Genomic DNA, 20,996 nt, shown 5'->3' with positions numbered 1-20,996 from the left:
GCATGTTTGGTCAATTTCAGACTGTAGAAGCTGATAAAATTCTTCAATTTCCTCATCTGTGGCTTTGGTGGTTGGGGCATAAATTTGAATAACAACACTGCATAAAACAGAATGAAACATGGCATGGTCCTGTGCCAGCATGACAGTCCCTGCTATACCTGGGCCCATAGTTGCAGTCACTGTGTCAATCCACCTAGTTGAGGGTCTTCACCTTTTTTGTTGACCCTCCACTTTACCTAGCATGATAGCCTTCTCCAGGGAGTGGCCCATTGTGACAACATGAGCTAAGTACTTAAGATGAAGTCTGGCCATTCTCATTTCCAAGGAGCATTCTGATTGCACTTGTTCCAGGTCAGATTTGTTCTTTTGGCAGTGCATGATACTTTCAGTATTCTTTACCAACACCACAAATCAAAAACATGAACTCTTCTTCAGTCTTCCTTACTCATTGTCCAGCTCTCACATGCATATGAGGCAATTGAAAATACCATGACTTGGGTTAGGCACACATTAGTCTTCAAGGAGACATCTTTGCTCTTTGGCACTTTAAAGAGATCTTTTGCAGCAAATTTGCCCAGTGCAATATGTCATCTGATTTCTTGACTGCTGCTTCCATTAGTGTTGATTGTGAATCCAAATAATATGAGATTTTTGACAACTTCAATCTTCTCTCCATTTATCATGATGCTGCTTATTGGTCCAGTTGGGAGGATTTTAATTTTTTTTTTATGTTGAGGTGTGATCCTGCAATACTGCAGACGTAGTCTTTAATCTTCATCACTAAGTGCGTCAGGTCATCCACACTTTCAGCAAGCAATGTGGTGTCATCTATATATCACAAGTTGTTAATGAGTCTTGTTCCAATCCTGATGCCACATTATTCTTCATATAGTCCAGCTTCTCAGATTATTTGCTCAGCATACAGACTGATTATGTACAGTGAAAGGATATAATCCTAACACACTCCCTTCCTTATTTTAAACCATTCAGTATCCCCTTGTTTAATTTGAATGACAGCCTCCTGGTCTATGTATAGGTTCCTCATAAGCACAATTAAATGTTTTGGAATTCTCAGTCTTCTCAGTGTTATCCATAATTTGTTATGATCCACACAATTGAATGTTTTTTCACACTCAATAAAACACAAGTAAACATCTTTCTGGTATTCTCTGCTTCCAGACAAGATCCATTTAACATCAGCAATGATTTCCCTCATTCCACATCCTCTGAATCCAGCTTGCATTTCTGGAAGTACATTGTCAATATACTGCTGCAACTGTTTTTGAATTATCTTTAGTAAGATTTTACCTGCATGTGATATTAATGATATTGATCAATAATTTCCACATTCTGAGGGATAATATTTTATAGACTTTGTACAAATATGGATCTCTTTCAGTCAGCTGGCCAGGTAGCTGTCCTCCAAATCTCTTGGCATAGCACAGTGAGTGCCTCCACTGGGGCATCTGTTTGTTGAAACATCTCAGTGGGTATTTTGTCAATTCCTGAAACTTTTTTTTTTTGCCAATTTCTTCAGTTCAGCATTAACTTCTACCTTCAATAATAATGGTTTTTGATCATATGTCACCTCCTGAAATGGATAAACATCGACCAATTATTTTTGGTACAGTGACTGTGCATTCCTTCCATCTTCTTTTGTTGTTGCCCACATCATTCAGTATTTTGCCCATAGACTCTTTCAATATTCCAACTCAAGGCTTGAATATTTTCTTCAGTTCTTTCAGCTTGAGAAATGTAATGTGTGCTCTTCCCTTTTGGCTTTCCAACTCTATGTCTTTACATATTTCATTATAATAAATGACTTTGTCTTCTCAAGCTGCTCTTTGAAATCTTCTATTCAGCTCTTTTATCTTGTCATTTCTTCCATATGCTTTATCTACTCTCTGCTCAAGGGCAAGTTTCAGAGTCTCTTCTGACATCCATTTTGTTCTTTTCTTCCTTTCTTGTCTTTTTAATGACCTTTTCCTTTCTTCACAAATGACGTTCATGATGTCAACCCACAATTCCTCTGGTTTTCGGTCACTCGTATTCAATGCATCAAATCTATTCTTTAGATGGTCTCTGAATTCAGGAAGGAAACAATCATGGTCATATATAGGATCTCGTGGACTTGTTTTAATTGTCTTTAGCTTCAACTTGAGCTTGCATATGCACAGTTGATGGTCTATTCTACAGTCAACTCCTGGCTTTGTTTTGGCTGAAGATATTGAGCATCTTTATCGCCTCCTTCCACAGATGTAGGTGATCTGATTCCTGTATACTCCATCTGGTGAAGTCCACATGTATAGTTGCTGTTTGTATTGTTGAAAAAAAGATATTTCCAATGAATAAAGTGTTGGTCTTGCAAAATTCTATTATGTGATTTCCAACATCATTTCTGTCACCAAGGCTGTATTTTCCAACTACTGGTGATTCTTCATTTCCAACTTTACATTTCAATTACCAGTGATAATCAATACATCTTGATTGCATGTTTGGTCAATTTCAGACTGAAGAAATTGGTAAAAATCTTCAATTTCTTCTGTGGCTTAGGTGGTTGGTTCATAAATTTGAATAATAGTATTAACTGGTCTTCCTCATAGGCCATGGATATTATTCTATCACTGACATCACTGTACTTCAGGATAGATCATGAAACATTCTTTGTGATGATGAATGTCATGCCATTCTTCTTCAATTTGTCATTTCCAGCACAGTAGATCATATGGTTATCTGATTCAAAATGGCCCAAAGTAACCATTTCAGCTCATTAATGCCTAGGATATTGATTTGTATGCATTTCATTTCATTTTTGACAACTTCCAATTTTCCTAGATTCGTACTTCATACTTTCTATTTTTTGATTATTAATGGATGTTTGCAGCTGTTTCTTCTCATTTTGAGTTATGCCACATCAGCAAATGGAGGTCCCAGAAGCTTTACTCCATCCACATCATTAAGGTCAACTCTACTCTGAGGAGGCTGCTCTTTCTCAGTCACATTTTGAGTGCCTTCTGACCTGAGGAGCTCATTTTCCAGCACTATTTTGTACAATGTCTCAGGGCTATTCACAAAATTTTCCAGTAACATATCAATGTTTCACTGCTATTTATAAAGTTTTCACTGTTCAGTTCTTTGAGAAGTGGATGACCCCTTCTTTCGTCTGAGTCCTTTTTAGTTTGGAATTTCCACTGAAACCTGTCCACCATGGATGACCCTCCTGGTATTTGAAATACTGGTGGCATAGCCTCCAGCCTCAAAGCAATGTGCAAGCTACCACAGTACGACAAACTGACTGACAAGTTTCCCTAGCAGGGAATCACACACAATCCTTTAGGATTTTGGATCAAAGCCTTGTCATCCTTTGCACATAACACCCTTCTTTTGAGAAACAGCTTTTGGGCTGTTACTAAGCCTCATTAGAGACTGAACGACCAACCACAGGCCACTAAGTCACTATGTGGCCTTAGCTGTCCATCATAGATTGGATGTTGTCTGACTATAGAGTCTTAAAGCTGGATATGCACAGCAGCACTCCATCATTAAATAGAAATTGTATACAAGAGATCAGGCTTGCACAAGACCTGAAAGCAAAAGTAAGTTGTGTGAGGAAGTAGTTCAAATGCCTAATGCTAAAGGGTCAGGGAAGCCACATCTTCTGACCTTCTCTAACCCCACAAGAAGAAGACAGAATCACCATCAATAGCCCAAGGCCTATTCCAGGAAGGCCAGATATGCTGCCCCCCTCCAGCCCTTTCATCAACCCTGACATCAACTGTTCCTCCCGCAGCACCCACTACCTGATGGTTTTGATAATTTGCTGCAGTGGCCACACAGTACTTACAGATTATAGGGTTTATTAGGGAAGCCACAGGCTACAATTCAAGTTCAGGAACAAAGCTCAGTCTCTCTCAGCCTGCGGTCTCTCCACCAACAGTCTCTTTCAGTCTCTCTCCCAGCAGTGTGTGTCTCTTGGTGTCTCTTTTTCAACATCATGTGTCTCTTTCTCAGCAGCAAGTGTCTCTCAGGAGTGCTTTTGTCTCAGCAATACATCTTTCTCAACCAGCAGTCAGCGAGACTCCTTCTGCTTCTAGAAGGGCTCCTTTTGAGCCTGGCAGAGTGACCACTAACCAATCCCAACATTAGAGTTCTATACACCTTAGAGAGAACAAACTTCCTAGGAAATTACTTCATGTTGCTCCCAACAGAAATAATCCAGGTAGATAACTTTAACAATCGGGAGCTATTCAGTTGCTCACAGCAAATTCCACCATGGGGTTTACAAAGACTTATGGCTAGAAAAGCCACACTATGTAATTGACTACATTGCACTTACAGTCTCTACTCTAGTCACATTACCTTCCCTGTCCAGTCTGAACCTACAGTCTCATGGGGACTTTCTCATATCACTTGACTGAGGAAAAGAAAACTTTTGTCTGGTTTAAAGATGATTCTCTGTGATATGCAGTATCCCATCAAAAGTGGACAGCAGTAGCATTGCAGTCCCTTTCTGTGACTCTCTGGAGTACAACCATAAAGGGAAATCTTCCCAATGGGCCAAACTTTGAGCAGTACATTAGGGTGTTAACTTTGTTTGGAAGGAGAAATGACCAGTTATGTGATTGTCTACTGATTCATGGCCTGTGGCAAGGTTTTGACTGGATGGTCAGGGACTTGAAGAGAATATGATTATAAAACTGTTGACAAAGAGATATAGGGCAGAGATATGTGGATATACCTCTCTGAATGGATCCACAAAGTGAAGATATTTGGATCTCATGCCAATGTTCACTAATGTGTTACCTACCCAGAGGAAAATTTTATCAACCAAGTGGATAGGATGACATGTTCTGTGGAACCAATCATCTTTATTTCCCTAGCCACTCCTGACATTGCCCAATGGACTCATGAAAAGTGGTCATGGTGGCAGGGATGGAGATCATGCAAGGGCTCAGCAAAAGGGACTTCCAATCACTAAGGCTTCCTTTGCTATAGCCCTTACAAGGTGACCAATCTGCCAGCAGCAGAGACCAACACTGAATCTGTGATTTGGAACCAGTCTTCAGGGTGAACAGCCAGCAACCAAGTGGCAGGTTAATTACATTGGACCACTTCCATCATGGAAAGGGCAGTTTTTGGTTCTTATTGAGATAGACACTCTGGATACAGATCTGCTTTCTCTGCACACAGTGCTTCTGCCATTCATGCACTTATAGTATGCCTAATCCACCATCATGGTACGCCACATAGCAGCACCTCGGATCAAGGAACTCACCTCAAGGCAAATGAAGTGTGGCAACTGGCCCACACTCATGGAATTTACTGTATTTATCATGTCCACATCATCCTAAAGCACTTGGATTGATAGAATGATGAAATGGCTTTCTAAAGACACAATTATGGAGTCAGCTATGTACCTACCAGTACCTAGTAGGGTTGGGACAATGTTCTCCAAGAGGCTGTTTATGTGTTAAACCACTGTCTAATATACAGTGTTTTTCCCCCAAAAGTCAGGATTCATGGGTTTAGGAATTAAGGGATGGAATTGGGAGAGGCATCACTCACTATTACCCCAAATGACACAATTGCAAAATTTTGCTTCCTGTCCCTGTGACCCTATTCTCTGCAGGTTTGAAGGCCTTAGCTCCAAAAGCAGGACTACTTTCACCTTGAGAAACAACATTGATTTCACTGAATTGGAAATTACATATGCCACCTAGCCATTTTGGGCTCTTCATACCTATAGATCAAGAGGCAAAGAAGGGAGTTACTGCATTGTATGGCATGATTGATCCTGATTGCTGGGTGAGGGATTTGTACTGATATTACATAATGGACGTAAAAAAGAGTATATCTAGAATACAGGAGATTTCTTAGGATATCTCTTAGTACTAACATGCCCTGTGATTAAAGTCAGTGAATAACTATTGCAACTCAATTCTGATATTACTACTAATGTCTAGATGAAAGGATCCTCAGATCCTTTGGGAATGAAGGTTAGGGTCACCCCACCTGGCAAAGAACCATGACCAGTGGATGTGCTTGCTGAGGGCAATGGGAATATGGAACAGGTGGTGGAAGATGGTAGTTCTAAACATCAGCTATGACAACGTGACCAGTTGCAGAAATGAGGACTGTGATTGCAATTGCATTTCTTTTATGTATGATGAAATGAGGACTGTGATTGCATTGCATTTCTTGTATATATGATGAAATATATTTGTTTTCTTCACTTATAAAATGTAAGATGTAAAATGGCTTAAAGCATTTTCATATGTATGTGTGTTTGTTGTAACAAGTTAGGTGAAAGTATGACTTTATACTTGTTTTTATTTAGAGATTATGTACCTTTTAAAGAGATGCATACAGTTGCCAAGTTGACAAGGGCTGGACTGTGATAATTATGGTTGTATGTCTACTTGGCTGGGAGATGATTCTAAGTGGTTTAGCATTTATGATGTAGTCATCCCACATGATGAGATCTGATATAATGTAATCACTTCCATGATGAGATTGGCTACGAGCAGTCAATCAGTTGAAAGGAAGTTTGCTTTGAGGTGTGACCTGCTACAAATATATATGGAAAACCTCTGGCAAAGCTCTCTGGCTTTTTGATCCATCTGAATCCTGCATATAGTTCATCATCATGCCCAGTTCTCGGACTTAAACAAGTGGCCTATCATACTACCTGCTGATCTTGGGATTGCTGCTTTTCAGACTGTGAGCCAACAGCTTTCCAACTTATATGTCAACCATGGACTTGGCAGTCTCTGAAGCCAGTGACCTGCTGTATTGCCTGCCAATCTTGGGTTCATCAACCCCTGAAGATATGTGAGTCAGAACAAGCCTTCACCTTGACACGTAGCCCACAAACTTTGGATTTGCCAGCCTCTACAACTACATAAGCCATTTCCTTGTAATAAATTTCTCTCTCTTTCTCACTTCTTCTCTCTATATAAACACATATGTTTCACTGGTTTTGTTTCTGTAGAGAACCCAGCCTAAGACATCTTTGGAAGCAACATCAACATTTCTCAAATTTCTATGGGCTATACCACAGTGCTATGCATATACCTTCTTCCTATTTTGATTTTTGCTTGATTTCTAGCCTTTTCCACATTCTAGTACTGCATTTTTTTTTTGTGTGTGTGTATATAAAATACTGTAGCATTTCTTACTCTCTTTATCCTAAACTCCTTTGGATACTCTCTACTAACCAGTACTATTGTTCTGTTTATTAGAGATAATTTGTCTTTTTAAAAGGTAGGACATGTGTTGTATCTTTATGATGCATTTTTAGACCAATGAGAATAATATCATTTTTTCTAAGAATAATGAATAATATAGCTATTCTGTTGTGGTTTGAAAAAATGATGTTAATGAAATTGATTTTCCTTGGGTTACTCAATAAGGTGAAAGTGGAATGGAACCATGAGTTCAATGCCCCCCATTCTATTTTATCTTATTTTTCAGATGTAAGCTCTAATCAAAGATCATGATTCACCAACTGATTTGGTCCTCAGAAATCTCAGTAACAAAGAATTGTACCTGGGGTCATATATATCAGTAAAGGAAGGAAGCAATTAATAACAGAGGAAAAATTAGTAGAATTGTTTGTTTTCTTTGTTTTAATTTTTCCCATTTTTTCTTAATTATTCTACTTTACCTTTTTTCACTTATTGACTTTTTCACTTATTCATTTATTCACCCCCATTTTTTTTTTATTTTATTATTTTATTTATTTATTTATTTATTTTTGGTGAGTTCCTGTGTGTTTATGTGGTGTATTTTTTTGTTTCTTTTTTTCATTTTTTTGATTATTTTTCAATTGTTGTTTTTGTCTAATTGAGTGGGAGACAGCAACATTGCCCACAGGACACAACTACACCCATACCTACTCCTGTTCCACTTACTGAGTGAGAGCCACCACTTTATTCTCCATCAACAGGCCAATGATAAACAACCACCAAGGAGAGGCTGACTCACCTTTAGCTGCTCTTCACAAACAGTTAACAATATCTAAAAACAACAACGTCACAATGTCTCAGAGACAACAGACTATCACAGTCCAAACAAAGAAGCAAGATAAAGTGGTAAAGACAAAGGAGAAGAATACAAACCTAGAACACATCCCTGAGGAAAAAGCAGCATTGGAACTTCCTTACAAGGAGCTCAAAAGAATTATATTTAGTTATCTTCAAAGGATTGAGAGACACATTAAGGAAAACACTGATAAAATTAAAGAAAACACAGACAAAACCCTAGAACAATTTTGGAAGAAAATACAAGAACAAAATAACAAAATAAATAAAAAATCAGAAATGATACAAAATCTAAAGATCAAATTCCAGAAGATTAATATGAAATAATCAGAAATACTTAACACATTCAAAGAGCAAAGGAGTAGAAATGAATCAGTGGAAGACAGAATTAATGAGATTGAAGACAAATACCTGAATACTTCTTTGGAATGGGATCAATCAGAAAAAAGATCAAAACAAAATGAAGAAAGCCTAAGGCCCATGTGGGATACCATCAAAAGGAACAACTTACACGTAATTGGAACTCCAGAACAGGAAGAGAAAAAGAAAACCACTGAGAAAATTGTCCAATATTTGTTAGAAGAGAACATCACTGATATGATGAAAGGTGAAAATATATAAATTCAGAAGTGCAATGAACCCTAAACAGGATAGACTCCAAAAGAAAACGATTAAGACATATCATCATCAAACTCATCAAAACCAAACACAAAGAAAGAATCGTGAAAGCAGCATGGTAAAAACAAAAACAAAAACAAAAACAAAAAAAAAAAAAAAAAAAGTTACTTACAAAGGATAACCAATAACAATAAGTTCTGATTCCTCAGCAGAAATCATGTAACCAAGAAATCAATGGGATAGGATATATAAAACCCTGAAAGAGAAAAATTTTCAATCAAGAATTATATACCTGGCAAAAGTGTCCCTCAAATTTGATGGTGAATTAAAGAGATTTTCAGATAAACAGAAATTTGTTAAAATCAGACAAACATTACAAGAGATACCAAAGAGAGTCCTTTGAACAGAGAACCACTAATCGCAAACAACAACAGACCATTAATACACAAGATTATATAACCCAGAAACCACCATAGCTATAGAAGTATCCAAAGTTAAATAAGGTTACAAGACTGTAAACAGGGCCCTAGAGACTCCAACTGGCAAATAAAAACAACTACAAACAAAAAAGAGGGAAAAAATAGTGCAGTTACAGAACTTCTAAAGGGTGAGGAACTTAAGAGAATTGCAAGACAGAATGGACTGTACTATACTTGGGGAGAAAATTATAAATCACAGGGTAACCTCAAAGGAAAATGATAAACCTTCACATCACAATAAAACAGAAGACAAGCACAAATATTTAGAAAATACTAAAAACAAAAGCAACAAAGGAAATGATTACATAAACATCATGAGATCATCACAAAAATTATATGGAACACAGAAACTACAAAAACCATGAAAAAACAAAACAAAAGGATAATTACACTGTATATCAATGGATTAAATGCACCACTCGAGAGATGAAGAGTTGAAGACAGGATAAAATACCTAACCTATCAGTATGCTATCTACAAGAGACACACCTTAGAGACAAAGAAAAAAAACAGACTAAAAATCAAAGGTTGGAAAAAGATATATCAAGCAAACGGCAACAAAAAAAGAGCATTTCTGATGAAATTGACTTTAAGACAAAAACTACTATATGAGACAAGGAAGGACATTATATAATGATCAAAGGATTACTTGAACAAGAAGATATAATCAAAATAAATATCTATGGACTCAATGAAAGAGCCCCAAAATACATAAACTAGATGAATGGGACTTTCTAAAAATTAAAAGTTTTATATGCTTCTAAAGACTTCTCCACAACAGTCAAAAAGGAACCTACAGATTGGGAAAAAAAATATTTAGCAATTACATATCTGACAAGGGACTTATCTCTAGAATTTATAGAAACTCTACACTTCAACAACAAAAAGAAAAATAATCCCATTAAAAAATGTGCAGAAGACATGAATAGAAACTTCACCAAAGAAGATATTCAGGCGGCCATCAAACACATGCAGAAATGCTCACGATCATTAGCCATTAGAGAGATGAAAATGAAAACAACAAGATATCATCTTGCCCCTGCACTAGTAGGAAAATTCAACAAGACAGAAAATAACAAGTGTGCTGGCAAGGATGCAGAGAGATTGGGACTCATACACTGCTGGTGGGACTGTAAAATGATACAACCACTGTGGAGAGCAGTGTGACTCTTCCTTAAAAAGATAGAATTAGAAATACCATTTGACCCAGCCATTCCATTACTAGGTATATATCTTAAAGAATTGAGAGCCAGGACAAGAACAGATATATTGCTATTTATAATAGCCAAAAGATGGAAAAAACTTAGATGTCCATCAACAGAAGGATGGATAACCAAAGTATGGTACATGCACACAATGGAATACTATGCAAACCTACAAAAATAATATAGAACGTGCAAAACACCACATTACTTGGATGAACTTGGAGGACATTATGCTGAGTGAAATAAATCAATCACAGAAGGATAGATATTGTATTAGTCCATTATTGTAAAAATTCAAGGAAAGGTTTATCTATGGAAGGAAATTTTCTTTGTTGGTTATGAAGGGTGGTAGAGCAGGGGAGGGAACAGTGTTAGATAGGTAGAGACAAGTATCAAATTGGGTTAAGAGAAGGGCAATGTACCAAATGTGAGTGATCAACATGGTGGCATTGAGGGAGAGGAAGACATAGAGAGGTGCAAGCAAAGTACAGACAACAAAGATGAACCCTTTCACATATAGTACTGCATTGTCAATGTAGGCAAACATGGATATATGGCTGGATAGATGGGTGGACAGGCTGAATTATTAGATATATCCATGCAGGGGAGAGTGTGCCCAAGATCATGTACAGGGTTGGCAGACAATATTTCTACAAATGTATTTTTATGTTCTGTAAGAATTACCAGATATATAATAGAGCTGAGAAGGGACAAGGTTGTAGTCTCTTCTTGGCCACAGCCAGCTAACCAGAGGTAGTGAGTAATAGGACCTGTGGGCTCAGGACCATAGTTGCAGGAGGCATCAAGCTCAAATGGCAAAACATACTACACAAAACACTGTTCCACATCCTACTTTGTCAAGTAATGACAAAGGACTGGTACACCATGCATTCCACAGCCTATACAACTATGAGACCAGACAAACTAGATGGTGCCTGGCTACTACTGTCAATCACTTGGAGGGGGATCTATGCATGAGATTCTGGATAGAGGGGGAGAAAAATGTGGAAAAAAACTCAAAATCATTTTAAAAAGTGGGGGAACCAGTTTTGCTGGTCTGATAGAGCCTGATGAGTGTGGCCCCTACTTGCCCCTTAGGTCTGGAACTGAACTTACTCCTGTGGCTTCCAGCCAAGCAAAAGACAGGCAAATGAGTTCAACATTTACATTAGGTAGATACACTTCTTGGAGAGAACAATCATGGGAGAATAGAAGAGCTGTGTATGCACAGGGAGACAGCTCAGGGGGCAGGGGTGCATGGAGGGAAGGACACATGGAAGAGGTAAATATGGGGAGGAAGTATGAGGGGAGCTGTTGCATTGTGGGAAATTGCAGTCAATTCATGAGACAAGGTGTATGTGAGCTGTTGTATGGAAAGTGAATTTGCTCTGAAAAATTTCAACACAAGTTGTTGTTGTTGTTATGTGCCACTGAGTAGGACCCGACTCATAGCAACCCCTCCTTGGGTTTTTGAGGCAGTATCACTATGGAAGTAGATTGCCCCATCTTCCTTCTGAGGAGTGGCTGATGGGTTTGAACCACCAGCCTTCTGGTTAGCAGTCAAGTGCCTTAGACACTATGCTACCAGAGCTCCCTGTAGGATACTTTAGGAACATGTAATAGTAAGTTTCTATCTATATCTTTCCTCTGCTTGAATATATACTCAGGAAAAGATTTATACTCCTGTCAGTACCACATGATTTGGACAAATTATGTGACAAGGAAGCAAATTCTATGATCCTTTTGAATTTCTTCCCTTTCCTCTTACCTAATGGGAGCTTCAGAAATGACGGAGCTTCCCTGAGATACTGAACAGTGATGGTAACTTCATCGCCAGCATTTCTCAAAAGATGCACCTGTCAATATGATAAAACATAATTACTTTACTATCATAAAGGACTACTCATACCCTTAACAAATAAAATTCTTACATACTTCACTTGTTTCTCAAAGGTACAAGTTCATGATTACCTTTGCAACCCTGAAATATTTGTAGTCTTAACTGGGTTAATGACAGGGTGCATTAATCTATATAAACATTTGTATACAGTGTCAGAATTATGTTATTTAAACTTAAAACCAGGCTCTCTGCATTCTGCCTGAATGTAATCTATGAGAAAATAGTCTTTTTTTTTAAGTAAATAGTCATTTTTCAGATATTAGAAAACAACATGCTATATGGGTTAAGTGTGACACAACAATATATACATAAAAGACACAAAATTCAAATAACATTTTCATTGTTAAGTAATTAATGGATATTACTTCAATATTACTTAACATATTGTGACAGAATTTCAAATTGTTTTCATGGTTTTAGTAACTTCACATACAATCATATATATTTTATCACTCATTTCATCTAAAATAAGTTTTTTTGTGGTAAGTATATTTACCATTGCATAAGGAAATTTAATATGAAAACTACAAATTCTAGATTATATTAAGTTGTAATTTATCATAATTCATCCCAATTCTATTTTATGCATGTCTAAATGCTGTTTCTTAAATTCTAATCAAAGAAGATTATATCTAGCTCTTTTCCTAACTGTACATGAAACTAGTCAACAATCTGAACAAATTCAAACTCTTTCACTCTGTTTGCTCTTGCCTCTTCATTTCTTCTGTCACTCCCTAAATCTGTTATTTCTTACATGGTCTACTATAATTGTGACTAGTTTTCTAAAATGCTGATTGGAGCTTGAGGGATCACAGACAAGATGAAAAATATTCAAAAGTCTGTATGGCCTTAGAAATCAAATCTAAGTGCCTTTCCATGTCATTTGAAGGCACTTACACTCTGGCATCAATCACCTTTCCAGCTCCATCACCTGCTATCTCTCCAGATCCTTTAATCTGAAAGGACCTTGATTATAGGCCACCTCAAGAACATATGTCCCAATTACATATCTCTGTGCCTTCATTTATATCTTGAGTCCAGAATTTCTCCTCTTTTGCTATGCATCAGGAAAGCCCTCTAAAAATTCCAGATAATATTGTGTAGCCGTTGCTGTAAGGCCTCCTCTAATTCCAGCAAACATTTAAAATATTCTTCTTCCTCGTACTGTTCATCATTATTGTGATTAAGGACCACGTGTTGGGATTTCTAGAGCAATTAATTGTGCTCACGAGGAGCCTGTATATACACCATGACTCAGTCATTTGAACAGAACAAGGAGATACTGTGTGGTTTAAAATCAGGAAAGCTTTGTGTCAGAGTTATATCCTTTCACCATATTTATTCAATCTATATGCTGAGCAAATAATCCAAGAAAGTGGACTCTATGAAGAAAACTATAGCGTTAGAATTGGAGGAAGGCACCAGTTACAACCTGAGATATGCAGATGACAAAACTCTGATTGCTGATAGTGAAGAGGACTCGAAACACTTACTTTGAAGATCAAAGACGACAGCCTTTGGTATGAGTTACACCTCAACATAAAGAAAACACAAATCTTCACATCTGGACCAATAAGCAACATCATGATAAATGGAGAAATGTTTGAACTTGTCAAGGATTTCAGTTTACTTGGATCTGTAATCAGTGCCCTTGGAAACAGGAGTCAAGAAATCAAAGGGCATATTGCATTGGGCAAGTCCACTGCAAAAACCTCTTTAAAGTGTTAAAGAGAAAACTTGTCACTTCAAAAACTAGAGTGTGCCTGACTCAAGCCATAGTGTTTTGAGTAGCCTCATAATGCATGTGAAAGCTGCACAATGAATAAGGAAAACCAGAGACCTGAAGCATTTGTATTATGATGCTGGAAAAATATTAACAATTCTGTCTTAGATGAAACACAGCCAGAATGCTCCTTAGATGTGAGGGTGGAGAGATTTTGCCTCTCAAATTTTGGTCACATTGTAAAGAGAGACCTGTCCCTGGAAAAGGATATCATGCTTGGTAAAATAGATGGTCAGTGAAAAGGAAGAAGATCCTCAACAAGATGTGTTGACATATTGGCTGTAATGAAGGGCTTAAGCAAAGCAGCAATCATGAGGATGGCACAGGACCAGGTAGTTATTCGTTCTGTTGTACACAGGGTCTCTATGAGTCGGAATGGAGTTGATGGCAGCTAATACCACCACTTGACAATCATCTGGGTAGCATTTGCTACAGGGTATTTTATACATATTTTAACTCTATATGTTCCTATGGCATTATCTTCATTTCACATTTCCAGATTGTCTTGTCTCTAAAGCCATCTCGTTTCACCAGCTGTTTCATTTATGTGCTGGGAAGAGTGAAGAAAGCATCACCCAGCTGTTTTTACTCATTGCCAGGGGCATTCCCCAAATTTTTAGTGAAAGAATAAACCATATCTTCAATTTTCTACTAGGGACTGGGATTCAAATTATCTATTAGTAAAAGAAAAAAAAAAAAAGCTGCCATTGAATTAATTCCAACTCATGATGATCCCTTTTGTTTCAGAGTAGATCTGTTCCGTAGGGTATTCAACGACTTTTTTTTTTTTTCCCCCAAAGGAGATGTCCAAGCCTTTTTCCTAAGGTGCCTCAGGGTAGACTTGTACCTCCAAACTTCTGGTTAGCAGTTATGTGAGTTAACTGCTTGCACAAATACAAAGTGACTATGAAATAAAGAATTTATCAGACCAACTTAAGGAAGGTACTGCATCTTACAATTTAGAGTATTTGTCTGAGACTATCCTCCATCCTTGCACAGGATCCCAAATAACAAAATAACAGGCAGAATAATAAAAGTCTCTTCTTTGATCAATGGAATAAAGATGAGCCTGAGAAAAGCTCAATGTAACTTCATCCTCTTATTCTGCATCCAAAAGAGACCCATAATGCTACAATGTCCTATCCTAAGTAATTCCTTATCTCTGTATATATGAATGGTATTTGCATGAGGGAAGGGAAAGATAATAAACAACTACCATTTGCCTGTCACTTCTGGTAAATAGATCACAGCTATAACACTGTAGTTGCTCTGAAAGCTCAATTTAATTTTAATATTAAAACACCAGAGTATCACCTAGAGAGGGAGAATTTGAAACTTGCAAAACTCAAACTCACCATTGTCACATTATTAAATATATTACTCTGCTCCCACAAGGTACCAAAAAAAAAAAAAAAGCCATGGAATTAATTCTGACTCATAGAGACCCTATAGGACAGAGTAGAACTGTCCTATAGGGTTTCCAAGGCCGTAAATCTTTATGGAAGCAGATTGCCTTATTTTATGGGAGCAGATTGTCACATTTTACCACATCTTTCTCTGAGTGCACTCCTTTCCATTATTAGCCAAGTGACTAGTCACTGCACCAACAAGGCAGTACCAGATTTATCCATTTCTTTGGATATACTAATCAGTATGATAGGAAGTTTGCTTTAAATTCTTTCTGGAATAAGTTACTTACTTGTTTGCAAACATACCACATAAACTAACTCTCTCTCTCTCTCTCTCTCTCTCTCTCTCTCGGTCTCACACACAGACACACACAGACACACACGTAAGTACTTACTGAAATAATGGAAGTAATTAAATTCTTTCAATGACTTTCTTAAGGCTTTCTGGATAACAATTTTGGTTTGTAGCATTAAAAATTTATAATTGTTAAGGGGATGAATGAACCCCAAAAGACTCACTCAAATACTTGCATGAAGCTGTACTTCACTTTAGGTTGCTAGGTCCTTGATGATACACCCCATAAGGGCAGTTCTACTCTATTCTATAGTTTCTCTATCAGTTGGAATTGACTCTACAGCAATAGCAATTAAAAAATATTTGGTGTATGAACTGCTTTATGGAAAATGAATTTGCTCTGTAAATTTTCACCAAAATCACACACAAAAAAAGGTGCATTTTTTTTTTTTCTTATACTGACCAGCGATACTGTTAAATTCCATAAATGGCTTCAAAACTGTATCTCTTTCCTCAAATCATTACATTAAAACTGACAGATGTTCAGGAGAATCTGATGCCACTTCCTGAGTTTATATGGCAATACTCCTTTTCCACCATATAGCAACACATAATTGCTTTTTGCATCCAATTAAAATCAGTAATTATGGCACCTTTCCTAGAAGCTCCCTGCCACCTTTATGCCTGCTCTAATCACCACTCAACATCTGCTCTGTTCTAACAAAGTAACTTATGATGATGTGTTTCCAACCTCTAATTCACCATCCATGCCATCACTCTTTACAAACATGCCAAGTATATTTCCTTTTCTAGAAAGGGCATAACTTCTAAATGAATTTTCCCCCAATCCCACATTGAAAAACTCAAGGCATTTGCTCCTACTAGAGGAGCGAGTATCTAGATCTAACCAAGATCAAGAGTGTATAATGTAATTGGAGACCCTCCATGGATGTAGTCTTGCTAGCTAGAGTTGTTGAAGTTGTTTTTCGAGGGGAGTGCTATATATGCAGTCAGCCTCAATTGAGGTATAACCCATCCCACTGACATTGAGTTGATTCTGATCCATAGTGACTTCCATTGGGCTTCCATGGTGGTAAATCTTTACAGAAGTAGATTGCCCAATCTTGCTTCCATGGAGTGGCTTGTGGGTTTGAACCACCAACCTTCTGGTTAGCAGTCAGATGTGTTAGCCAATGTGCTGCCAGAGCTCCTCAAATGAGTTAATGTATTTTAAAGACACTAATTGAAATAATACTTTGGGCATTTTAGAATATCAATAATATAAATCATGTGCAATGAAAAAGTAATTCCCTTTCACATACGGGATCCCTACTTCTATATCTCAAAGACAACTGTTACTAGCACTGTTTTTGAGTCCTTCTAGAAATAATACATGCATTTACAACAATTTCTTCTCCTTTGTGGGCATACTGGTCATATACATCAAAATTTATAGTTCATGTATATTTTGACTCAAGAACCATATTTATAGATACATTAGCACATGGCAATAAAGAGATATGTACTAGAATATTTAATACACTATATTTACTGTTTACCTCATTTACATGTCTTATTTTTACTTAATTGGAAACATGTTCTATACTCTGTTTGACACTTTGCTTTCTTTGCCTAAAATATACAACTTGCAGCTTATTCTAGATCAGTTCATATGGGTCTATTTACTCTTTTTCATGGATACATCATGGTCTATTTTATAAATATTCCATACTTATATCAATTAATTCGTGATTTTTAAATCTGTTGAGAAGATTCATAATCTCTCCTTTTAATCTCATGTGTATTTTAATTTATGTGTTTCTTCTCTAATATTTCCTCAGTAGTCTTTTCAGAAGTCTTTATATCTTGTGTTATTAAAAGGGTATACTTGCATTAACTTTCAGTATTATTAACCTCACTTCTTCCACTTGTCTTCTATATTTCTGTTTTATATTTTTGCCTTAATGTTTATTATCACCTTTCTTTTTATACTTTGAGCTGTTTCATTGCTCTCTTTATTCAAATTCTTGAGGCAAAAAATAGCTATTATTTATTTGTTTACTTTCTTGCTGTCTAATAAGCATATTTAAAACTATTAACCTGGTCCTAAGTGTCATTTAGGAGCTCTGGTAACATAGTGCCTAAGGCACTTGACTGCTCCCCAGAAGGCTGGTGGTTCAAACCCACCAGCCACTCCTCAGAAAGAAGGTTGGGCAATCTACTTCTGTAGTGATACCGCCTCGGAATCCCAAGGAGGGGTCGCTATGAGTCGGTTCTGACTCGATGGCACATAACAACAACAAGAACAAGTGTCATTTAGTTGTGTCTTATATATTTTGATACCAAGTTCATGAAACTACATTTTATTTTTTTCTTTAAGTTTTCTTTTTGCACAGTATTGTGATTTTCATAGTTTCCAGCTATGTGAGAATTTTCAAAGTAATTTTCATTGTGTTTTCAGACATGATTTGTATTATGTTTCTTCATTGGTTTCCTGTGTGGCCTACACAATTGCTGTGAATGTTCCATATGGTCTTGAAAGTAGTATGGATTTTTGTGCTGAATATATATGAATAGACACATATGCACACACCCTCTTAGTTTGGGTTTAATACTTGTGCAATTTAGATCCTCTGTGTTTTATTTTTGCACCCTTAATATAGTTGTTTCTGAAAGAGATATGCAAAAATTATAATTGTATATAGTTCATTTATCCTTGCATATCTGTCAGTCATTACTTTATATAGTATCTATATATGTGTAAATATACATATATATGCATATTTACATATCTATGTGTGTTCACATATGTATGTATATAAAGAAACTGTTTTTCTTTATACTAATATATAAATATACACACTGTTGAGCTGATTCCGAGTCATGTGGACATTATATCACAGAGCAGAACTGTCCTATAGTGTTTGTAAAGCTGAAATCTTTACAAGTCTGTAATCTTTCCAGTCAAGCAGACTGTCACATCTCTCTCCAGTAGAACAGCTAGTTTGTTTGAACTGCAATTTGGTTAGTGCCAGCACTGCATCACTCTCTCTAAATATATATTCAGGGATATATACATATATATCACCAAAAAACAAAAACGATAACAAAAACCTCACTGCTGTCAAGTCAGATCCGACTCATAGTAACCCCTCCTTGGGTTTCTGAGGCAGTATCACTATGGAAGTAGATTGCCCCATCTTCCTTCTGAGGAGTGGCTGGCGAGTTTGAACTGCCAGGCTTCGGGTTAGCAGTCAGATGCCTTAGGTACTATGCCCCCTGAGCGCCTATATATGTGTGTGTGTGTGTATACCTATCAGTTCCTTGACCTTATCTTCTCCAATGATATTGCCTTCCACTATACCTTAACAATAGTTTCATGGTCTTACTTCCAACTTTGTTATTTTTAATATCTGCAAATGTTCCATATTTTATAATAAGTATGCAACTATCTTTTCCAATCTTTTCATATGTATCCTTGTAGTGCTCCCACATACACAATTCATTGACCCCACTCAGACATATAGTTGACTGATCATAATAGTTAAGTGGCCCTAACCTTACTAATGTCCAAACTTTCCTTTTTGCTGTAATGTGCCATCAAGTTAGTTCCAACTCATAGTGACCCTACATACATCAGAACAAAACACTGCCTAATTTTGTGCCATTCTCACTATCATTGCTATATTTGAGCCCATTGTTGAAGTGATTGTTCAAAATCTAACTTGTTAAGAGTCATCTTCTTTTTCACTAACCTTCTACTTTATCAAGCATGATATGCTTCTTTGGAGTCTGGTCCCTCCTCACAATATGACCAAAGTACAAGAGACAAAGTCCTGCCATCCTGTCTTCTAAGGAACATTCCAAGACAGATGTGTTCCTTCTTCTGTCAGTCCATGGTATATTCAATATTCTTTGCCAACATCATCATTCAAATTAATTTCTTCAATCTTCCTTACTCTTTGTCGGCTTTTCACATGCTTGTTAGGTGACTGAAAATAGCATTGCTTGAATCAGGCACAACTTAGTCTTCAAAGTGACAGCTCTACTTTTCAGCACTTTAAAGATATTGTTTGCAGCAGGTTTACCCAGTGCAACATGTCTTTTGATTTCTTAACTGCTATTTCCATGAGCATCAATGGTGCATCCAAGTAAAATTAAATACTTGACAAGTTTCAATATTTTCTCCATTTATTATGATGCTTATTGGTTCAGTTGTGAGAACTTTTTCTTCTTTATGTTGAATTATAATCCATACTGAAGGCTATAGTCTTTGATCTTCATCTGGAAATGATACAAGTCCTGTTCATTTTCAGCAAGCTGTGTTATCTGCATATCACAGATTGTTAATGACACATTTTCCAATTCTGATGCCATGATCTTCTTCATATACCCTGCTTCTCAGATTATTTGCTTAGCATAAAGATTGCATAAGTATGGTGAAATGATACAATCGTGACACACACCTTTCCTGATTTTTAACCATGAAGCATCACCTTGTTCATTCTGAACAACTGCCTGTTGGTTCCTCATAAGCACAATTATGTATTCTGGAATTCCCATTCTTCACAATGTTATCCATAATTTGTTATGATCCACACAGTCTAATGCCTTTGCATAGTCAATGAAATACAGGTAAACATCTTTCTGGTATTCTATTCATGTGTATAGTCACTGTTTATATTGTTAAAAGAAGGTATTTGCAATGAATATTTCATCAGTGTTACAAAACTCTATCATAAGATCTCTGGTTTCATTTTGTTCTCCAATATATTTTCCAATGACTTGTTTCCTCTTAGTTACCAACTTTCCATTTCAATCACTAGTAGTTATCAATACAATCTTGATTACCTATTTCCTTAATTTCAGACTGGAGAAGTTGGTAAAAATCTTAAATATCTTCATATTTAGCTTTAGTAGTCTGTGCATAAATTTTTATAATAGCTACATTAATTGGTCTTCCTTATAGGTGTATTGTTATTACGCTATTACTGACAGCATTGTACTTCATACAGATCTTGAAATGTTCTTTTTGATGATGAATGTTATACCACTCCTCTTCAATTTGTCATTCCCAGCACAGTAGATCATGTTGTTGTTGTTAGGTGCTGATGAGTCGGCTCCGACTCATAGCGACCCTATGCACAACAGAACGAAACACTGGTCTGTGCCAGTCTCATAAACCTTGTTACATCTGAGTCCATCATTGCAGTCACTCTGTCAGCCCATCACATTGAGGGCTTTCCCTTTTTTTCATTGACCCTC

At 36.8% G+C, this 20,996-nt stretch overlaps 1 protein-coding gene across 1 annotated transcript in view; it reads right to left on the bottom strand.

Moving 5' to 3' along the window:
* Nucleotides 1-20,996, bottom strand: part of SNTG2 (syntrophin gamma 2) — a 698,933-nt gene that overhangs the window by 406,886 nt on the left and 271,051 nt on the right. Inside the window, exon 7 of the mRNA XM_007948127.1 lies at nt 12,113-12,200. Within this exon, the coding sequence (XP_007946318.1) occupies nt 12,113-12,200 (88 nt within the window). The remainder of the gene's footprint in view (nt 1-12,112; nt 12,201-20,996) is intronic.

Source organism: Orycteropus afer, unplaced genomic scaffold, assembly GCF_000298275.1.
Source record: "Orycteropus afer afer isolate SDZICR_OR568_19922 unplaced genomic scaffold, OryAfe1.0 scaffold00204, whole genome shotgun sequence".
In the NCBI taxonomy this organism is placed as follows: Eukaryota; Metazoa; Chordata; class Mammalia; order Tubulidentata; family Orycteropodidae; genus Orycteropus; species Orycteropus afer.
Note: the sequence above shows the minus strand (reverse complement) of the source record. Positions and strands in the feature narration are given on the sequence as shown.